The sequence below is a fragment of the Phalangium opilio genome, unplaced genomic scaffold (genome assembly GCF_054372755.1).
Source record: "Phalangium opilio isolate 3A_F unplaced genomic scaffold, DU_Popi_V2 ptg000003l_1, whole genome shotgun sequence".
Lineage (NCBI taxonomy): Eukaryota > Metazoa > Arthropoda > Arachnida > Opiliones > Phalangiidae > Phalangium > Phalangium opilio.
Genome location: NW_028324145.1, coordinates 3,788,057 through 3,811,097, shown reverse-complemented (window position 1 = coordinate 3,811,097; position 23,041 = coordinate 3,788,057). Strand labels below are relative to the sequence as shown.

At 39.1% G+C, this 23,041-nt stretch overlaps 3 protein-coding genes across 14 annotated transcripts in view; 1 reads left to right on the top strand and 2 right to left on the bottom strand.

The window, feature by feature from the left end:
- The window catches only part of LOC149717149 (uncharacterized), a 371,656-nt gene that overhangs the window by 59,165 nt on the left and 289,450 nt on the right, over positions 1 to 23,041 (bottom strand). The window contains exons 5-7 of one of the 12 annotated variants that reach the window (XR_016366028.1): positions 21,634 to 21,768; positions 18,785 to 21,214; positions 17,626 to 18,702 (exon numbers count right to left, since the gene is read on the bottom strand). The exons of 6 other annotated variants lie outside the window; for them this stretch is intronic. The gene's annotated coding sequence lies outside the window, so the exon portion shown is untranslated. Of the gene's footprint in view, positions 1 to 17,625; positions 21,215 to 21,633; positions 21,769 to 23,041 lie in introns of those variants that run through there. 5 more of the 12 variants (XR_016366030.1, XR_016366031.1, XR_016366032.1 and 2 more) reach the window with 5 other exon arrangements.
- Positions 1,728 to 7,429, bottom strand: LOC149717164 (putative methylmalonate-semialdehyde/malonate-semialdehyde dehydrogenase [acylating], mitochondrial). Its single transcript, XM_089836122.1, has 11 exons — positions 7,293 to 7,429; positions 7,184 to 7,228; positions 6,980 to 7,054; positions 6,745 to 6,906; positions 6,129 to 6,207; positions 4,959 to 5,113; positions 3,493 to 3,705; positions 2,954 to 3,382; positions 2,498 to 2,677; positions 2,153 to 2,251; positions 1,728 to 2,081 (listed from the first exon to the last, which is right to left on the bottom strand). The coding sequence occupies exons 1-11, from the start codon at positions 7,332 to 7,334 to the stop codon at positions 1,980 to 1,982; spliced, it is 1,581 nt and encodes a 526-aa protein (XP_089692248.1). The 5' UTR covers positions 7,335 to 7,429; the 3' UTR covers positions 1,728 to 1,979.
- Positions 7,595 to 8,586, top strand: lin-52 (DREAM core complex component lin-52). Its single transcript, XM_089836258.1, has 5 exons — positions 7,595 to 7,725; positions 7,957 to 8,052; positions 8,115 to 8,149; positions 8,231 to 8,393; positions 8,450 to 8,586. Exons 1-5 carry the CDS (start codon positions 7,692 to 7,694, stop codon positions 8,512 to 8,514), a joined length of 393 nt encoding a protein of 130 aa, XP_089692384.1. The 5' UTR covers positions 7,595 to 7,691; the 3' UTR covers positions 8,515 to 8,586.

Sequence of the window (23,041 nt, the reverse complement as noted above, 5' to 3'; positions counted from 1 at the left end):
CGGAAACGGCCCGTGGCCTTTTGACCTTTGAAATTACGACCTCGCCAATCCGTCCTAGTTCAATTCCAATCCTAAGAATTATATCAGGAAACTGACAACAGAAACGCGGTTAGAACTAGGCTCGGGTAAAAACCCTAAAAATAGGGGCCGTCGTCGACATTTTCGACGGACGATCTCCAATGTCCGAAAAAGTAACTGACCAACGACGCCCTTTCTGCCTTCTCGGCCGTACGATTTAACGGCGCCGTAAATTTGGCGGGAAACGGCCGTATCGAAAAGGGCACCGAAATAAGTAGGCGAGATCCAGACCCGAGGATACGGGTCCAGCAACACAGAAGTGTATGAGACTCTGAAGTAGGAAAGTTTGATTGTGGAGTAGCATAGTGGGCGGACACCTGTAGCTGTTTAAAAACCCTAGCATGCTTTTCTCGGTGGAAATATTTCAGTCGTTTAGTCACGTGCAAATAGTTCTTGCTGTTATAACTAGGCTACACCTAAAGCAGGGGTAATATGGGCAAATTTTACGTCCATGCATGGGAACTACCTCTCGTGTTAGAGCTGTAAAGTTTGCTACTCTAGAGAATCAAAAGTTTCCATCTCCAAGTTTGAAGCACAGTGGCATCATAACTCGAAGGTGCAGAATCAAATAAAAAAAATTACGCGTTCTTCTTTTCGTAAGGCTGACTTCTACCGTTAAATAATTCGAGTCGGATAAACTTCTAATGAAATGTAAGAGCGAAAAGAACACCCACGCGCTTCATTGAACGGGCGCCTCTTTTTCCCGCCAATTATGCGCGTGCAAAATGACCACGAGGAAGATTCGCGACTACGGATGGCGGGAAAAATCGTGCGCGCTTGGAACGATTTTGATTATTTCGAAATTTGCTAGTTCGCAGTTAGGACCCAGCGCTTTGGGTGGGGACGGAATAGAAGAAGGAGAAACGTAACGCTAATGGTCTGGGAGAGAGAGAGAGGGTCGGCCAATTTTGGGGGTCCCCTACTATTTTGGAATGGACTTTTTCTCTTTCCTCTTGGACGATAACTGCAACTGTTTCGAATAAAATACAAGGGATTCCATTATATAAAGGGGATGGGTCCAAGCCCCACCATTCCCTTTTCAATAGCAGTACTTATTACCCTTCTATCAGGGAAATTTGTTAGCCCATTCGGGAATCGGTTCCATGATAGCAATAAAAATGGAGACACGGATGACGACGGTTGAACGAAAACCCATTCCAAGATTCCCATACACTTAAGTACTAATATCATATACGTTCATGGTCATTCATGTTGACTTGTTTTGCCCCATTTTGCTTACATTCCTTTAGTATTAAGGCCTGTCCAGACTGACACATTTTGCGAGTTCGCATCTTCGCTTTGCTTGTTTGCAAGATCGCGCTACTGTCCACATTGGGCTTTCGCTACTATGCGTCCTCACCTCGTGAAGATACAAATTTCTCGCGACTAAACCAAGAATTTCGCGCCTTCGCGAGAAAAGCACCAATCACAGGCGAGAGGAAGGCTGGGGTGATTAGTTTCGTTTTTCTCTTTAGACAACGTCGATGGAGAAGGGCAGATGGCGCAATGAGCCTCTCAGAATGGGAAAAGTAAAATTTTTGCGTGTATCAGAACAGAAGTGCAAATATTTTTCGTGCGAAGATGCGAATAGACGAAGGCGCGAACACACGAGCGCGAGTTCAATGTGGACAAAGCTTGAAAGCCATAAATATTAATCAATATCTTTTAATTATGCTTAACATGAATGGAAGGTTTATTTCATAAAAACCAGAAAATAACAACATTAACATTAACAAAAATATAAATTTATACACTCTTATTTTTTGAACAACGTTGGTGTAATGCAATTATTATAATATTAAATTCATTCATTATTGCTGAACCATTTAGTCTAAATGGAAGACGTGATATTTATTATATAGGTCTTATTTGATTCTTAAAAGATATTTATGAGACATTATTTATTTCATGACGGGCATTGCAGTGGCCGATTTACTATCGGACGCATCCTGTTCACGCCATAATTGAGTCACAGTTTTAATTTGCGTGTAGAAATTTAAACCCTGTAACAAATCGCGAACTATAGTGAACTGTCCAAGCTTATGTAAAGAAAAATGCGAAAATTTATAATTACAGCTTTGCCGTAAAAGTTTGAATCTCCTAGAAAAGAACCCCTTGATCCGGTGAAAGAGAACATGGGTAATGGCACCGGAATAGGAACATTCACGCCAATCTAATTTACGTAGTTATCAACAAATTGTAATAAGTTACCAAAGAATAACTGAATTTTTCAACCAAAGAAAAGGCTGAACCATTTGCACAATTTTGCCCCGTCAACTTTGCCCTATGGTTTAAAGCAAAGTGCGGGTCACGTGGTACCCCTACATGTTGAGTTATTAAGCAAAGTCAACTTGTAGGGGAACCACGTGACGTGACACGCGCTTTGCCTCAAAATTCAACAACGTGGGCCATGATTTACCTGTCCAACATCAATTTCTTGCGTGAATTTGCGAGCAGTCGCTCCGTTGGTAGTAAAAATGGCTGTTCCATTACCATAAGGGTTGGAATTAATTACGTCAATAGCTTCATCAATGGTATCAACACCTAATGTCACAAGGACCGGTCCAAAGATCTCTTCCTTATAACATCTCATACTTGGCTAAACGTTTCAAAATGAACCAAGTCATTCAATACGGAGATTCGTGGACGCAACAAATTGCAAACGACGACTTAAGCAAGTAGTCCACTAAGCCTTGTGAAACCGTACCGTTAACGTAACGTCACTTATCCAAATACGTACAGAACGCCATCTGATAGCGTTTCTTAAACGACGCTTTCGGACTTAGGTAATGGGCGCCCTCTTTCGGATGATTTACGAACTTAAAACGGTAACGATACGGTTACGCAAGGCTAAGTGGACTACTTGCTTTATTACCTTAACATCGGCTAAAATCGTCGGTCCAACAAAATTTCCATTTTCGTATCCTTCAACTTTTACATTTCTACCATCTAGCATCAATTTGGCACCGTCAGAAATACCACTTTCTACCAAATCTAAAATGCGTTTCTTTGATTCTGGGGAGATTACTGGTCCTAAATCGGTGCCGGGAATGTGACCAGCATTGACTTTCAACTTTTTAGCCTTATCAGCTAATTCAGGAAGCCACTTTCGAGCTTCCCCGACAAAAACCGCCGTCGACAGAGCCATACAACGTTGACCCGCGGCTCCAAATGCCGCCCCAACTAACTGATTCAAAGTGTGCTCCTTATTGGCATCAGGCATAATGACACCGTGATTTTTGGCACCCATGTTACTTTGCACTCTTTTCCCGTTTTTGGAACCTCTTTCGTAGATATATTTGCCCTAATTAAAGGGGAACACTTTCAAGAATAGGTCCCAAAGTGTTTTTAAAGTAGAAATGAACGCAACACTAAGCCAGGTTGCGTTCATATCTACTTGGAACATTTTCTTACAGCTTGATCCGAGCCGACAAATGAAATGGCTTTTATATCAGGACTGTCGCATATGAAATTGACGGCATCGTGTTGACCATGAATTACATTTACAACGCCTGGAGGAACCCCTGTTTCTTCCAAAAGTTCCATCAAAATCATGGATGCACCAGGGTCTCTTTCTGATGGCTTCAACACAAATGTGTTGCCACAAACTAACGCCAATGGAAACATCTGTGTTCAAATTGAGACAGTGATAAGACCTTGGTAGAAATATTGAGTGAGCGGTTCAACATTAGGGCAAATTTTGTGCCTCAACATGTTGAAAGATGATTCAAATTGGTTAAGATGACGTAAACAACTCTCTAAGTATTACAAGGAAGCCAATTGGACCAACTCAGCACTTCATATAAGCAATTTAAGGAAGGTGAAACAATTAACTCAACACTGCATCATAAGCAATTCAAGAAAGGTGAAACAACTCAGCACTTCATATAAGCAATTCAAGAAAGGTGAAACAACTCAGCACTTCTTATAAGCAATTCAAGAAAGGTGAAACAACTCAGCACTTCGTATAAGCAATTGAAGAAAGGTGAAACAACTCAGCACTTCATACAAGCAATTCAAGAAAGGTGAAACAACTCAGCACTTCATACAAGCAATTCAAGAAAGGTGAAATAACTCAAAACTGCATCATAAGAAAGTCAAAAAAGGTGAAGCAATTAACTCAACACTTCATCGTAAGCAATTCAAAACAGTTGAAACAACTCAATACTGCATCGTAAGCAATTCAAAATAGGTGAAATCACTCAACAATGCATCGTAAGCAATTCAAAAAACAGTTGAAACAACTCAACACTGCATCGTAAGCAATTCAAAAAACAGTTGAAAAAATTCAACACTGCATCGTAAGCAATTCAAAAAACAGTTGAAACCACTCAAGAATGCATCGTAAGCAATTCAAAAAACAGTTGAAACCACTCAAGAATGCATCGCAAGCAATTCAAAAAACAGTTGAAACAACTAAACAATGCATCGTAAGCAATTCAAGGAAGGTGAAACCACCCAAATTGCAAGTAACTACAAAATCATTGTGTAAACTGAAAAGTGCCAATAACGTGCCAGTGCTTCGTCAATAGCAAAATGAACTAACCCAAAATTACACGCCCCAAATAGCCATCAAGTAAAGTGAGTCAACTCAAAATTGCGAGCCCTAAATCACCATAGTCAAAATAGCACGTCCCCAAACAAGCATCAAGGGATTTAAAGCAACTCAAATTGCACTAAAAAAATTCATTTGCGCCCCAACAAATCATCAAAATACTAAATATACAAAACGAACATCCACCATGCAAATAGTCAAGACTTGCTAGGTAATTTACATGTCAGTTATGACAGAAATCGCGTATGATTAACAATAATTACAAGGCTTATAAAATTATCAGTTAAGTAATGTTAGACCACTCTTCATGATAAAATAAACATACCCAAAGAGGAATCATAGCCGGAAAATTAAATGGCGTAATTCCGGCACAAACACCCAATGGTATACGAAAAGACATTGTGTCCATGTCTTTGGCAATTGAGGGAAGAGCTTCCCCTAATTGCAACGAAGTCACGCTGCAAGCGTGTTCGACAACCTCTAAAATACGTTTTGTTCTTGACATTAAAACCACTATACACTATAGCTAGGTAGGTGGCTCCATGGGCGCCCCTTGCATGCTGGCTTATCTTCTACACAATATTACCTTGCTAAAGGGAGGAACTAGTGATATCTAGTGCAATAGAGTGGTACTGAGAGGGGAGAACACAAGGGGACGTGACGTCAATATTGCTAGTCTAAATTGGATGGCCTGAGCTTATGACTTCCAATATGGTCGACAAAACCGAGGTAAGAGTTAGGAGGGTGTGACGTCAAGAGAAAGTTCGTAGTAGTAGACTATATGGTAGAGGTACAACAAGTTTTTATCAGAAGTGAGATGAGACTAGAAGTGAAGGGCTCTAGCATTGGTAATAGATCCTGGCACTATAGTGAACAAATTTGAGGATTTTACGCCGCTTCCATCGCGCCTACACTAGAGAAAAAAAATTGGTTGAGTTCCAAAAACATTTCCTATCCCCGTTCCCCTCAACCAAAAGCGGCGGAACACGGACCCGGCTCCATGAATCTAGTTCGGCCGTCTACCACCGCGAGCGTCTCACGTTTTGGAGGGGAAATTCAGAAACCGCTACTAGATGGCCAACCGTTGGCTTGTTGTCAAGAATATTCACTTTCGCCGAGTGAAGAATTTGGCTAGCTCAGTACTTTCTAGTCTCATCTTACTTCTGTTTTTATCAAAATTAGCCCAGTGGGAATGTCATCTTTAAGGGGCGCTAATGGAGCTGCACTTTGCTATCAAGAAAAGCGCGGATCACGTGGTTCCCCTACAAGTGACTTTCCTTACCAATTCTAGTTTCGTTTTGGTTTGACGGAAAGCAGGAAACATTTGTAGGCCGGATTTATAAGTGCACTTATAAATCCCGCTGGAGCTTGTAAGGAAAGTCAACTTGTAGGGGAACCACGTGACCCGCGCTTTGCTTTAAAGGGAGTATCAACAAAAAGTTTAAATTTTATGGTTGTTACTCCCTTTTTATCAAAAGAAGTACATTAAACCTACGTAATCCCCTGTAAACATCCCCCTCCGCATCAGCCAATGTTTTCCCCTGTTCTTCTGTAATACTGGCTGCTAGCCGTTTCTTTAAGTTGTAAGGTTACGTAAATTATTACATCGTTAAAGGGAGTATAAACCAATGAGATAGAATATATATATAAACCTAGAGTCACAACGTGGGATCTCGAGATCGACGATTCGCGATACACTTTTAGTCGAGCATGAATCTTTATCAAATACGAGTGGCGCCACCTATTAATCACTTGAAAAACATTTTTATTACCGTCTGCTGTCAAAATAGTTTTTTAAACGTGTTAAATAAAATACGCGAGTTAAATAATAAAAACTCTAGTCCCTTTTTAATCTAATAAATAGATGAAATAAAAATCATAACGATGTTTCTGATTGAAAATAAGCGAGTAAAAGTTGTAATTAGTTCCGCTAGAGGCTCACAGGTGGCGCTGTCATGTTTTGATAAACTTGCTTGATAAAAACAATGTGTTTCGCGGTAAGCCGATTTGAATTGGAACTCTATCTATCTCATTGGTATAAACAGGCCTTTAGAAACAAGCGCCTTTAGCAGACGGTTTCAGAGGCCTCTCTTTAAAATATGATTACTGACCATATTCTGTCGGATTAAGTGTTGATATTTAAACATAGTTTGTTGCCTAGTAAGAATGGAAGTTTGCGACCAAGATTTGTAAGCGCTTTTTGCGGCCTCAACTGCGCTTTGCATTTCATCTTGAGTAGATTTTGGTACCCGCGTTACTATTTCGTTAGTAGCCTTATAATTACCACAAAAAAATAATAAATTTCTACTCATTTCATAACTCCTAAAAACTTGGTAACATTCTTACAGGATTCCTTAAATCAATCCATTCCTTAGTTTTTGATTCGAGAAATTTGCCATTGATGTACAGTTTTGTACTAGGCTAAGTAACAGTATTAAAAACGCGTAAGGGTAGTGTACACTTAGTTTATCAACTCATCAACTTTTGATGATAGTTTAGAACTTTAGATTAGTTCCTAAGGTCATAGAAAATATGGTGTTTAATACTTACAGCATTTGAAGCGTAATAACGTCTAGTATAATTGGTATTTCGAGCCTAACAAAGAGAGAAACAGTTATTTTAAATATTCCATAACAATTATAGGTATTTAATTACTTACAAGTAATATTTTAACATATTTTGATACACTTTTGGCAGACATGACTTCGCTTGATAGCTGCCGATTCCAGAGAGAGCGGTAGAAAGTGGCGCTCGTTGCCTACGTTAATCAAGGCCTGTGCGCGGTGCACCTGAGGCGCTATTAGCTGGACCTAAATAATTTGAAATGTTCATTTTCCCGCGCTTAGAATTTTAAATACTAATTTTGGCGCGCGTTTTGGTCCAGCTATCAATGAAATCTCGCGCTAAAATAGGGAGAAAATAAGTAGTCGTGTTTCTTAAAAGTCCCCCCCTTCGAAGTCAACCGCGCACAGGCCTTGATTAACGTAGGCAACGGTGGCGCTAAATCTTCAAGGAAGTGGCGGTACCTATCGGCCAATAAGAGAACTTTCTAAGCAAAATGGCGATGGCGTCGTCTGAAAACGAAGGTGGAGGTAAATTTAAGTGTTTATTTTTACATATTTTAAGTGTTTTAAGGTTAAATCATAATTTTAATCATGGATGAATGTATGATTTAATGTGCAATCTAACTTAAGCGGGGTATCATTCTATTTTAAACCTAAAACTTTAAGTAGCTTGGCTTGTATACTGTTCTTACTGTATAAATTTAACATTATGACCAAGGCTTAGGGTATTTACTTCCCGGTTTTCTTGTTTACTTTTAGAAAAAACAAAGGAACAAACGCCTACAGAAGCTGAACCCTCTCTTATTAGTCTCGAAAAATTGGACAGATCTTCACCTGAATTATGGCCAGAGCAAAGTAAATAAATTTTATTTTATTGTTGAGTAAACCATAATTAACTTTAATATTATGGTTTTCAGTTCCAGGGGTTTCAGAGTTTGTGGCTATGACATCCGTAAGTATTCAGTCATTACATAATTTAAATTAAATTAGAGGATTGTTGGATCAATTTAAGATTAAATTTTGATTCATTCAGCCCTTAGCTGCGGATGGCCCACACCCTAAACCAGAATGGCTAAAAGATATGGATGATGAAGATGTAAAAATGTTACACGGTTTTGGTAGTTTAACGGCTGTAGCTTTGCTGGAGAAAGTCAAAGATCTACAAAATCTGGCGTACCAACTGGGCCTTGAAGAGGGTAAAAATTAGATATTTTATATAATGTTTAATATTAATTAAAGTTTCTAATTTTAGCGAGAGAAATGACCAGGGGCCGCTTTTTAAGCATATTGGACAGAGGTACACGAAGAAGGAGATAAACATTAAGAAAAATATTGACAAAACATGTATCAGAATGTGTGTGTTTTTTAAATAAAATGTATCAAAAATTCGTGTAAACGTTTGATCATTTAAGAGCAACAAATAACCTTTGCTTTTCCAAGAACTAAAATACTTTAATACGGTTATTTTTGAACCTGCATCTATAATTAAACAGGCCTTAAGAGGAATATAACCTTAATTGGTTCTGGATTTTTAACCCCTTTATGACTTGCATATATTTGCTATTATAAACTATAGTTAGTAATTGTTTGTTGAGGTCAGGGTCAATTGTTTATCAACAGCCTTTTATTTATTCCTTGGAAAAAATCTCAAAGATTATAGAAGGGGAGTGGAAAGTGGTGCAAAACTTGTTGCCCTTTTTTATTGCGCAGTACAGAGGAATTTCCGTTTAAGACGTGAAACGCGTTGATAGTATATCGTAGGTGGCGCGACGGTAGACTAATCAAAATCGAGCAAACCGGAAACTCTCCTACCTCTAGTGTATTGCTATTTTGGGGCAACAAGTATTTTAGGCTTGTGGAGCGGGGGAGCTTCCACTCCTCCCGTTTATTCTCTTTGGATATCTATAATGTGTCTATAGGAAGCTAACAGCTGGCTAGGGGGAAGAGATAGTCCGACGTCACGCAGCCCCCCCTCTGGTTGGCATTTTTGGCGTAGAATACTGTTTCGAACCGTTAGGGGGGATGAAACCCCAGTAAGAGATAGAAGGGTGTGACATTTCAAGGTCAGAACTGTTATCTCCCGATTGACGGAAAAACAATCGAGTAAACAGCAGAAAAGCATAACGATGTCATTACCACATATCCTTTGCTCCCTACCTTTACCTATCAACAATAAAAGGAAGACAGAATGATTAATTATAGCATTGAATAAATACGTAAATAACTATGGTAACATATAAGCGCTCCCTAATAATTGTGTGACACCAACAAAGGGCATAAAGTACACCAATACAAACCGCTTTTTGTGGAGAAATAACTCCCATATCTCATTTAAAATAGACTGAAAATTGTAGTTATTTTGTAACCTCATCACCTTAAACTACCACCAATGCTATCAATGGGAAATAGACCAATTTACAGCTTTTTGGTGAGACTATTACACCTGGTCGCATGTGCTTTATAACTGTTGGAAATAGTAGAAATTTGGGGTCTGTTTATACTAGAAAATATAGAGTTCAAATTGTTATGATGTTAGCATAATATAGAACACCTTATATCAAGACAATAGATGCTAGACGAATAATGTTAGACACACCATGGCCCTGAAAGAATAGTTCAATATCCATCGAAACTAAATTCTTATGTCTTATCCCATCCAAAATAGCTTGCTTTGAAGTTGTCAGTGTGTGAACACGACTCAAAAAGAGTCTAAAATGAAGCACGCTATAGGCCTGGCTAGCTATATTAGGAGGGAAAACAAATCTACCGTATCACTGGCGTGCCGGGTCGGGTGCCGCAACAAATGTCGAGATGCAGTGAGAGGGATCTATAAGGTGAATATTACCCCTAACCCCGGGTTTCTAAATAGGATAACTCGCCGATAAGACAGTAAAGACACTACCAACGAAGAGAGGATCGAAAGATGAGCCCTTAAACCGCCTCATTAGCACCCGAAACCCTCGGTGGAAGATCTTCCGACCATAGTATACCACGCCATACTTTTAACCAGTTCGGAAATGTCTTCATCTGACGTCAAATAGACACGTCTTGTCATTCTTTAACGAGCTAGGAAGAAGGGTCTAAGTTACGATACGATGTACGCGTTTCCCTACACCTATATCTTCGAAATCGTTGTGCATTCAAGAAAGAGAATACATATACTTAAAGAACTCATCTCGAACTCTCTTTGTAGAGAGAACGTCCTTTATTTAATGGCGACAAGCGAAAACCTCCACTTTCTAAAAAAATAACACCAATTTCGGGGAAGAATCAGGCTAATAAATTTGGACCTTTCTCTATTTACCGTACCACCAATATTTATATTAATCGCTCAGAGTTCCCGCGTCTACAGATGCTCGAATTCCCAGCGACAAAGGCGCGAGCATTATGACCTGAGGGGAAATTCACTACGCGCGAAAAATGATGTATAACAGAAGTTCAGAGTCCAAAGCGAAATCAGTGAGCAGGTATAAGGAGGGTCTATGAGGGAAGGGGGTAGGGCACGATAACGGCACAGCCCGATATCTCTCTCACGCGCACCTACCTCGGCGCACACATGATCCATTAAGATTACTGGCCGTAAACAAACGTCTCTGATTTTTTTCTTCATCTCTGTGCATGTGCGGAACGCTGATGCCGAGTCACAGATCGGTACCGGTTTTGAAAGGGGGAGAAGGTGCTGAAGGAGAATTCGGTATCTCTGAAACTCCTTCGCATACGTTCTCACTGGCGAAGTCAGGTGCTGACCCCTTAGGACCCAAGTATTTTCAGGAGTGAATGACCTCTCGTTATAGACGCAATCCTAGTTGAGTGGAAACCACGTGATCATTAATCCGTGCCTATTTTTCGTCGGACATTCAAAAAGGGGAAAATATACAAAACTAGATTATTTATTCATAAATAGCAATAGGTGAGGAACATAGTCAACGTGGGGGGTTGATTCCGGTGAATGTAATCGCCGAATTAAAAGCGGAGAGACGTCAAAGCTTTTTTCGCAGGTGCGGACAATCGCCGTCATCGTACAACTTACGGCATAAAATGAATTAAGGCTAGAGTTAGGAGACTGGAAGCCATAATGGTAGTTTGAATAACGCCCCCCAAGCTATATACTATATAGTCTCTTTTGTATTACCGTTTTATTTCACGGAGGAAAATCTATTTTTAGGTCATTGGATATCAATTATTAATGATAATAGCCTTGTCAGAAGAAAGATGAAATTGAAAAATGTTTTTGCCTAATACCTTATTTCTCGAGCCTTGATTGTTGTAACCCTAACTATTAAAAACAGTTGGAAAGGGAAGATGTACTGCTACCACATAATAATACGATTTCTATTCATATCTTATAGGTATGTCATAGGTTTATTAGATATGTTCCATAAGTATCACACTATCTATACTTCGTATACTTACTGAGAGCAAATTCGAGAACGACGCGAGAATTGACACCACTCGGTTTTGCAGTCCATCTTGCTATTTAGTCTGTACTAAACCTTTGACAGTCACTCACCAGGCGTCGCTTTACGGGGATCTATGACGTTTTACCTACGTCACATCATGACAAGCTGACAAGCTCTCAGTAAACAGTGACAAACTTATGGAACATATCTTATTAACTTATGTTATGCCAAGTAATGAGTAGTAACAAAGTAAATGTAAATAAGAAAATTGGGTACTAACACTGTTTTGGCCAAATACCTTATTTATCTAGCCTTGATTGTTTTAACCATAAGTATTTAGAATTTTTTTCGAAAGACAAGTAGGGCTATCGCCTCTGAGAGTGTTAATAAAAACAGGGAGGGGGCGTAGAAGTGACTGTTTTTATCAGTACCTTATTTATCAAGCCACGTTTAAAACCCCGAAGTATTTAGTATCGTTTTAAAGGGAAGACGTAGTACTGTGACATCTACTCAAAGGATATCACAGCTAGCATCTCTTCTAAATCTTGAGTTATGACACTGGAAGAAAAGATTTTTGCAAGGATTTTGGCGACTTGAAAGATTTTTACAGACATATACAATTGTCCAGAAAGCCAAAGTGAATGAGATGATGACGTCATTGATCCCTTTTTTATTTACTTTGGACTAATCAAATTAGAGAACACAGGACTGAGAATAGAGATTCACACACGCAATAAGAAAAGTGCCATCGAACAATAAAGAGTAAATCCACGATAAATAAATAACTTCAAGCGCGATAAACGAACCCTACGGAGTCATAGAGGCAAGGAAGATGCGATGCAAGAGCTCTCTGACCTGTCTACACGTCACAGGCTGACAAACACCAGGCCAGGCTACACTACCATCAATAAGCCTTTGCTTCATGCAGGATCTGATAAGTTACAAGTCCCGGTTTGGTAATTTTTACGTCAACTGTTCCCTAGTCTTTTTTACGAGCCTTAATCCCCGTAGACCGCTACAAACCCCGTTCTGTGCCTCTTTTAATCGTGTTTTGGGACCAGGAAAGGGCTCAAAACCTTCCCGTCAATAAGGGAGTGAGACAATCGGACCTAAAAAAATATACATACACCCTGGGGCTCACCCAGAGAGACAGAGGACTGTTTCAGGGTTCACGTAACGCGTGTTAATTGAGTTTGAAAAAATCCTCTGAGGAGGCGTGAAGACTCACCAATCGGACAATTGTTGTTTTGTCAAATGACCATTTTCACCCCGTTCCAGTCTGACGGCGCGAAAAAAAATAACCCCGAAATTGGTCTAGAATGGGAAATGAACTGAATGGAGTCATCCCATACAGCGTGTCTGACAATTTTCGTTACAATTCCAAGGGGGAATCGATTCGACTCAGAAAATATATATATTGACAATAGGGTGATGGACAACGAACGCATTACGATAATTGGACTGCGTCTATATCCGATAATAATGGACTATATATACTTCTAATATTATAGCACTGGTGTTTTTTGCGGATTTTACCGTTACTGCAAGTCATTAGGCCTAACTAGAGTTTTGAGTGGTGAAAAGAGAAAGGTAATATCAGGAGTTCATAATAACTCCTTGTAATATGCAATGTCAGAGAAAGAACAGTCTTTCAAGCGAGCGCCGATGCAGTATTGTTAAGGCAGGAATACATACAGCTAATTAGAATGATTGTGCCTCCTAATCTGGGCCGCGTTCAGCGGTGTTAGCCGTGTCCTACTGAACGGAAATTTGTTTTTGGAGTTTGACGTCACGCTGCTCAGCGCTGAGCCAGCGCGGTCACCAAGAAAATAGTCGGTTTTTTGAATCGCGTGACGTGAAACGCGTAGTTCTCAGCTTGGCGAAAAAAAAAACATGGAGGAATTATTACAATAGCTCTTGCTGCTTCTGGTGGGACTACCTATTTAATTGCCGTGAAACCAGCTGATCTCGCGAGAATTATAAGAGATATGTTAGTCCTTCTAAGTTCTAATTTTAATTATTAAAGTTGTTTTTATTTATCTCTATAAATTTGTTTTCATACAAGCTTTGTTAAGCCTTGGTACTTTGCAAGCTTTATTGTTCTACCGTCATTTTTAAAACACCGATGACTGGGTAAAAGCGTTCAGCAAAGCTATGTCGTCATTATGACGACAGAGCTCACCGATAAAAGTTTTCCAAAATCCGCTGTTTTGCTTGTCTGCTGAACGCAGCCTAGATATGTTAATTTTTATGCGGGTTTTTGTGGGCCGGGCTTCAGTACTCCGTTGAGGGTGATTTTATTGGTAGGTAGTAACGCGAGGCGCGAGCAAGGTGCAGCGAGATATATATTATTCGCGAGGTAAAATTCGTCATACATAATGATTAGTCTAGCTCGTCCCACAAAATTTGCCTAGAAGCGTTTAGAAAACGGGTACACGATTCCAATTAGCTGTATGTATTCCTGGTAAGGTTAGAGCCAACATTTATAATATTTAGACTCCTGGTTATAGTGAAATTAAGTTTGGGCTTTCTTTCCGATTACGAATCATCGCCTTGTCGTGATAATTTATTATTTACGTTGTGAATATGCATAGTTTTCAGTAAGAGGGGTATTTCACGTTCCCAAATGATTCCAGACAGTTGGTAAGCCACAATATTGCACAGAGAAGACAAGATAGTCAGTACTTGAGGACTGAAAACAGTGCAATAAGGTTCAGTTGAGATTACATAAGAGAGGATATTTCCCAAGCTGCTATAATGAAAACTATACAGGGTGTTTCTGATAAGTCTGGGAGATGTTGTTTGGGCGATTTTGGGTCGAAAATATTCTATGACATTTTGCCGTCCGGGCCACTGTTTTCGAGTTACGATTTGAGTGTTTTAGGGATGACCCCTTAATTAAATTATCATTGTCTTTCAGTTTCTACGGGGTCATCCGTAAAATACTCCAATATTAACTAGAAAACAGTGGCCCAGGTTTACCAGAAACACCCTGTATATTAGAATAAATTTGATCCAGAAAAGGGAGTTACTAAACTATCTTACGACATAGTGTTTTAAAGTAAATAAATCACTATAAACTTCATGTTGAAATTCAAGTTGTTCAACATTACTTCTTTCTCAATACATGAGGTTTAATATTGTGTATTCATACGCCAAGAAGTGATATCTAGTTTATTAGAGAGTATATAGGTCCGGAGTTAATCCCCGCCTCTAAATTACAACCAGCGTCTCATTGTTTCTTGAAAACTCACGTCAGCGCGACGCGAATGACGAAAATTCCGTATTTTCCGACTGAGGAGAGGCGAAATAGCCCGGCTTCCTTTTACGCCCCCCCCCCCTTGTATTTTGAAAGGGGGACTGGGACTATGGCGCGTAATACTTAGGCATCTTTAACCTTCTCCCTAATAAACTAGATATCACTTCTTGATACGCCTTATGTCCTGAGAGAAGTGATTCACTCTTTAAACACACAAATACTAGAGTATTTTTTGAATGGTATAAAGGGTTAGAATTAAAATAGAGGCGTATTGCTATAGCCTTCGGGCATTTAAGCAACCCTTTCAGTGAGCACTAGATATAATTAAAAGTGATCTCTGTGACGGTTTAATGAATGAATTCTACCCAACTAGGAAGAGTGTATTTTAATAAAAGAGAAATGCATGCAGGACAGCGCGAGGGTCTTCCATCTTGTATATAGGGCGAATATGATCGCTTCTTTTGTTTGCTCTTGCGTTTAATTTGCATCTCTCGTCGTCAACTGTCTCCGTTTTTAATTACTAGCTTCAGGATACAATGCTACTTCCAAAGTAAATTATGACGTATACATATACAAGCCCGACCGTTTCTTATTCATCAAAAAACGTTCTACGGGGAACTGTTTGTGTGACTTGTCTCGTTTCTAATTATTTTAGTACTGAAACACTTTAGCAAGCGTGGGCCCGTTATTGTTAGTCTGAAATTTGGACAATTTACTACTACTATATTGCGTAAAGGTAGCTTTTAATACACTTTTGGCCAGTGTTTTCCAAGATGGCTGCCGATTAGAACAAGAAGGCCCAAGGGCTGGGCCTTATTAGTAGCCACATCGTTATCTATTTAATTAGCACATAAATAAAAAGAAAAGACACAAATTCAGAAGTATCCGACCCCACCAATAAATAGGGCCCTCCCTCATTCCCGACCCTTTAGAGATAAATTGAAGGAAGAAAAATCGCTATTTCTAAAAAGCCGTTATGGTTCAGTTCCACCTATGGGTGGGTTGATATACTATAGAGTTTCTTTTAAGCTAAAAACTAACGATAACGAAAGCGAAAACCCCGGCCACAACTACTACCACTATTACTACTAAAACTAGTACTACTATTATTACTACTACGGCTCGGGTCAAACTAAGAGCCTCATCGTATACTACGATGTGGCTAAAAATATTTTCTGCTTGTTGCGACTTTTCGCTATAGGCCCTGGTTGAATTACTCAAAAGAAACCCCATGAAAATACTTCACAACAATAAATTAAAAACTAATGAAGTAATTTACAAATTACATCTCTAAAGTAGACATCCTGTATAATCTTTGAAGGATACATGGTTGACGTAAAAACTGGTATATTTTATAACGCTCTTGGTTTTGAAGTTGTTTCATGAGCGAAAAGAAAAATGTTAAAATAAAGGTTTGAAACAAATAAAATAGTTGTTGTGGGAAGAATTTCCCGAACTCAATTTGGTAGAGCTAATTAAAATTAATGCCTTTTTCCCGACTGAAAAACAAAAGGGTTTCATATAGCTTATAACTATAATTAGGTTAGAAAAAGGGCTTCATGGAGTTTTATGTAGTAAACAACAAGTTGGGAAACCAAAAAAACCTCTCCGAGTCGAGACGATGGCTAGCTACTTTCTTTACTTTCTGAATATGCTACTATCGCTACAGGCGTTGAAATTTTAAAGGAATGGTTCACCCATAAACTTTTTTTGCTGTAATCCCTTTAATTACATCCAAAACCAAGATTTCGAGAGTTGAAAAAATTTTACATTAAGTATATTTTAAATTAAATCAGAAAAACTAATTGCATTGGGGACCTTATCGCCCCTGTATGGTGCTTTTCCGCAAAGCCAGAGAGAGTGCGATACGTCACTCTCATATATTAATTCAGTCCTCCATCTTATTGGCCGAGGTATCTACAAGGAGGATAATATGGAGGGCCGACTTAGTATAATTTTAGGAAAGTGACTGGTAGCCCTGCTTACGCTAGTGGCCCCTGGTTCATCTGCGGAAAACTAGCGTTTTGTCGTCTGCAACATATTCGGTCCGCCATCGCGATTCGCCAAAAAAAATATCCCCCTACCTCACCCCCCCGCCAAACCAATAGTTTTCCGTAAATGAACCAGGTGTCAGCAGGATCGAGCTCCAAAAATCACTTAACACCCCCCAAAGGCTAAGTCGGCCCTCCATATTATCCTCCTTGGTATCTATAGGACAAGCTTCTACTAAAAAGTAAACTCGACTATTACGCGGTTCAGCGCTAGACCGGCGACAAGGTACGTTGGCAGCGCCCGTAGAGAGAGCCGTAGTCAAGCCGTAGCAAAGGCCTAGCTAGTACGTTAGCGAATCGTCACCGTCACTCGTGGCATATCGTAAACATAACATTTTGATGCACTATAAGGGTACTTACAGCGATCGGGAACAGTATAAAAACTAACCGCACACCTAGAGTTAAAAGACAGTCTTTTATAATACAACCAAGGAGGATAATATGGAGGGCCGACTTAGCCTTTGGGGGGTGTTAAGTGATTTTTGGAGCTCGATCCTGCTGACACCTGGTTCATTTACGGAAAACTATTGGTTTGGCGGGGGGGTGAGGTAGGGGGATATTTTTTTTGGCGAATCGCGATGGCGGACCGAATATGTTGCAGACGACAAAACGCTAGTTTTCCGCAGATGAACCAGGGGCCACTAGCGTAAGCAGGGCTACCAGTCACTTTCCTAAAATTATACTAAGTCGGCCCTCCATATTATCCTCCTTGATACAACTTGGCATTTCGGCAATTAAATTTGATTCAAATTGATCAACGAAACGACTAACGAGAGCTAAACATACTCGAAGACGAAATTGCCAGACTAAAAAAAAAACCCGACCGAAATTCTTCTGCTTGGAGTGCTAAAATCTCATTGGCTAAACGCTATTTAAACCAGCAGGTCTGGAAAAGCACGACAGTGAAGTTTAGAGATAGGGGTTAAGGGTTTTGTCCATGTAAAATTTTATTTTAATTATAAAATGAAAACTATCGCTAATAATTTAATTTCAGTAGTACCACTATCTTTATAAAAGTACTATTGACGCTAAGAGACAAAAAAAGTTTATGGGTGAACCATTCCTTTAAATAATAAATTATTCAAGCGTTATTAAGAGTTCCATTGACAACTCTATTGAATTGTAAACACTATCTTCTCGTTACACCTCAACAATATTCTGCTAATCCATCATGATTGCTAACGTTTGTTCATACTAAAGATTAATTATCTATACCCGCACAAAAAGAGATCATGCACCAAAAAATGAAAGGCTTGGAAAATATTGCCTGATCAGACCTAAAACCATGTGTTGTAGACGGAAGACCAGAAGATGGTGATGTTAGATGCCAATCAGTACAGATTGGTGTTTATGTGGGATAAACAAAGACTAGTAGATGGGGTGTAAGAAGCCAATGTGTACAGATTGGTGTCCATGTCTCGGTCCATGTAGAATAGACGACTGACTAGGCCGATGAAGGAATAATGGGCAGTAAAAGTGGGATTCCTGAATTAGTGCGACACACATAGATTTCCCAAATTTCGGTGAACTGTGAACTCGCGACAGAAATTTCAACTACCTTTGTTCCGATTTGGAAACTGGGAACCAGACACACTTACGCCAGGTGTAATACCTCTCTGTAACGTAATTGCCACTCGGAGAGGCAATTAGTTTCGGCACGCCAGAATATTCACTCATGCCACAAATTAAAATAAAGCGTAATAAGAGAAAGCTATGCAATTAAGTAAAAAAAATTGCGTTATGCTTCTCTCCTTGCCATATTTGAGTTCACGTAATACGAGACGATCGATGCCCACTTAAAAAAAAATAATATTACTCTGTTACCATATCGTAGTGAGACGCACCTTAAGGACAGACTCAAATATCAAGGGACCCACCTGTAAATAAGCCACAGGCTTAGTGTGGAAATCCATTCATAGACAAGCCTAGATTATTATTATTATTATTGTTATCTACATTCCACTCCTTTCTATTCTCACCCACTACAATGAAAAGTTAAACAAGATTCGCAAGTACTATTAATTAAAAGAAGAAATAAAGACACAATGGAGGTTGAAAAATACTACACAGCAATCTTTCGTAACGTGAGTTTTAAACAATGTTAATTTTCACATATGTGAATTCCAAGATCGTTCAAATGATTCGGAAAATTTTGGTTAAACTTATTGTTATTATACTCTCCTTTATTGGCCTTAAATGCACTTCGATTGACTGTTTTTTTCATTTTTACTCAATATGTACTTTTGCTTTGTTACCATGCAGTATTCACCAATTTTCATTGTGAATGGAGAAGGAGAGAAAACTGGCTACATGATTCAATTTCTCAGTGTTCTAAAAAACCTAGACAATATCAAGTAAGAAATTTTTAAGTCAGTTTTAAGGTTATTGTTGTCACTCCTGGAATACATACCCCTTCTTGAAATGGGACAAAAAGCCATACATACCCGATACTGCGATGTGTGGGATAAAAGAGGGTAAGGGCCTCATTTCGCGGGGATCTATAGTCGTCGGAACTTTATTTATTTTGAAGTCACCAAATTGGATTATAAATACTTCTACAGTAGCTTCCATAATCACTTCTCTCTCTCTGCAACTAGTTCAAGTTGAAGTAGTTGAATGATATCTTTTTTAATTTTACGAACTGTAATTGTATTAACAGCCGCTCAAATTCAAAGGCGATTTATTTTAACTGCGAGACTTTCATTTAATTTACGAAGTAAATTTAAATAACTAAGTGTATATGCCAAAATCTAAGCCTTCATGAAAGCTAACGCTATCTCAACGCTACCATTTTCCAGCTGATTATTGGCCTCGAAAAGGGCAGTTTCTATCACAACTATATTAAGTTTTACTGTAATTAGATCAAATAATTCATTTTGTTCTTTAAGCGACATTATTTAATTACCCCCATCAGAGAGAAATCAGTCATCAAAAGGGAAAATAATTTGTGCAATATTATATAAGCTTCTCGTGAAGTGAAAACGTTGGTTTTTCAAGTGAGCACGCATGAGAAGGAGACCGAATTCTCCGTCAGAACCCCCCCCCCCTTTCAAAACCGGTACCGAGTTGTGGCTCGGTATCAGAGTTCCGCACATGCGCAATCGACACAACAGACAAGTAAAGAAAAAATCAGAGAAGTTTGTTTACGGCTAGTATTCTTAACGTATCACGTGACGTCTGGCTGTGAGCCGAGCAGGTAGGTGCGTGTGAGAGAGATATCGGGCTGTGCCTTTATAGTTACTTCCCTCTTTGACTCTAGTTCTTATACGTGCTCACTGGTTTTTCATACGTTGTTTGGCCCGTTCCCCTTTTAAGCCCAGACTTCACTTGAGAAACTGGCCCAATTATCCCTTCCAAGGAGGGGTATGACTTCCTGGTAATTCCTATATCCACATTCCTTAAAACGTTTTGGCAGTGTTACTACCATCCCGAGTACGGAACCATTATGGGGTGCCAAAGTTGGTAATTCGTGGAATGGTGTCCTGGGTATGCTGGAAAGAAATGTTAGTTAATACGAAATACACGATAAGCTTCTTCCCATAGTAATACAGTAAACTCTTTCAAAACGCAGGAAGGCGATTTTTCCGTAATTCCGTTGATCCTGTCCAGGGATCGTTTCGTTACCTTTCCTACTTCGCACCCGTTTTTCATTATGTACACGCAAATCGCATTTGGAACTAATCAAACAAACGAAAATGATATTTATTCCGTTGTAGACAAATGGGTAAATCAACATTGACAATTTTTACATAAACTTGTAAACAAAATAAAGTTAGTTGTAAGGTTGAAGGTTTTACCATGAACTATATGAACGTGGTAAACTAAAACCGTCGTATTGTCTCACCTTCCCCAATTGCTGATGACTCTACATTTTTTCTTTCTTTCTTTCTTTCTTATCTCGTTTTTGGACAATACTTATTCAATTTAACCATAGTATATAATGTCTAGATAATTGTGGTACTTTTTGGTGCGTCTCTGCTGATTTACCTGATGGGAATACTAAACTCCAAATACGGGAAAGTGAAGTCGGAACTGCCCTGGATGTTTTTATTGCAATGCCTTCTGGGAACGAGTAAAACTTTCAAAGTACCACTCTGCTCGTTTTAAATTCTAATCGATTCTACTTTAAGGTCCCCAAAGTCCGAAGGGCAAGGGAGTCACTCGTTTTCTTTCAGTCACTTGGAGTCTGGCCTCTTTCGTACTATTGGTGTTCGTATCTTCGGAAATGACATCTCAGTTTTCCAGCAAATCGGAAGCCCTTCCCTTCGACACCATGGATGATATATTTCACTTCCCCAATGCAAATCCTTTATTGAGAAAGAGCAATGCAATCTTCAGTTTTATTCAGGTAATGTTAAAGGGCAATTGACTTGTGTGTATTATCATGATGTATCATGATTAGCGGAGTAAGTTATCTATATTCACTATTGCAATTGTGTACTTAATCTACCACGACAACAATGGCAACTCACACGTCTTGGCGACAGAAAACATAATATCATCATTTACTTGCTCATGTGTTGTAATGGTTTCTATGTTTTTTCACTTCGAAGAATGCAATTTTTGGGATAATTTAGTGAAGCCTTGCAATACGCTTTCCGAGTTTTTAGTAAGATAAAAAATATTGAATAATCTTTCTCAATTTTTATTTTAGAAAATGGCATTGACTAACCATGCATTTGCGGAAGTAACAAAGCGAGCTGAAGCGAACCCACATTCGTCTTACCTAAATGAAAGTACATTAAATAACGCCAACATAAATCGAATCGAAGATCGAGAGAAATTCCTCATCGAGGCTGACAACGTTCAGTGGAATGTAATAAAAGCCAGATACGCCAAGACAGGAACTTGCAAATTGAAACTAAGCAAACCAATAATAGTACACTATAGTGTCATTTATTTTAAGAAAAACGTTTCGCAAACCCTGATTGAGACAGTCAACAGAAGGTATGTTTATTCTCAGATCACCTAACCACGGACAGGACAAGCCGTGTTAAACCCGCGTTAACAAATTGCAATGCGTAGCACGCGCCCTCACGCTAGTGTCCGGCGTTGCTCTAAGCAACCCTAGCTCTCTATTCAGTTGTCTGTCCTTGGTTAGGTGGTCTGAGGTTTATTTATTTATTTTTTTAAAGTTCTGGGACTTTATTGTAGAATTAAATGTCTCATTTGTCAGGTTGCGCCAGCTGACTGAGGGAGACTGCTTCGAAGACCTCAACCCCTCTCTCAAAGTGGAATCACATCCTTGTCAGAAAACCGATACACCGAATACTTTCATCGTAATCAACACGCAAGCTTTTAAGGCCATTTTCCGTGTTTGTCTCTTCGGTTTCTCCGCCTCCTTGATTACTCTCATACTCGAAATATCCGTGCACACGTTGAAAGTTAGCATGTGTGCAACTTAATACATCAACCAGATGTTTAAAAAAAACTACGACGGCAGGATCTCATAAGCTTTCTTATTTAAAAATTTTACCAAGGAATCTCGAAGAGAAGTATTATAGACTTCTGGTAATACTAATTTCACACGGTAAAGGTTTCGCAAAAGTGTAAAATTTGCGGGGCTCATCTTGTTGTTAAAGCACGATTTCAAATAATTATTGAACATATAACTAAAATTTCTTTTTCGCAAAGCAATTTGTCGAGTGTGGCAGTTTAAATAAATAGCCTTGTACAATTCCTACTTGACTATAACACATACAATTATGAATAACATTGCATTAAAATAATCCTAATCGTTCAATGTTAGTTTCATTGGTTATTATAGACCCTAGGCTTACTTGTCCACACAACGCAAAGATAACTTGTTTACATTTGGGTTCGGCTTGGATAGATCGATAGCTACGTCAATGTCACTTGGCTTCTAAGTTCGAATACATTAGGTGTGACATCAGGGGTGACAGTTTCTACGAAGCAGAAAGACCCAGAACATGGCCTCTTAAAGATTCCAAGTAGATGAATTCTATGTATTCCTGGTATGACACTCAATGAAATGAGATAATGAGCAGGGGGATTCCAAGTAAAACATAATTTCCACAGACCACATTTTAAAAAACATTCGTAGAACTGAATCGTGGTGGGAAATAACCAATAGATATGCTCCCAAGCAGTATCATACGTAAAATTTAGCCTTA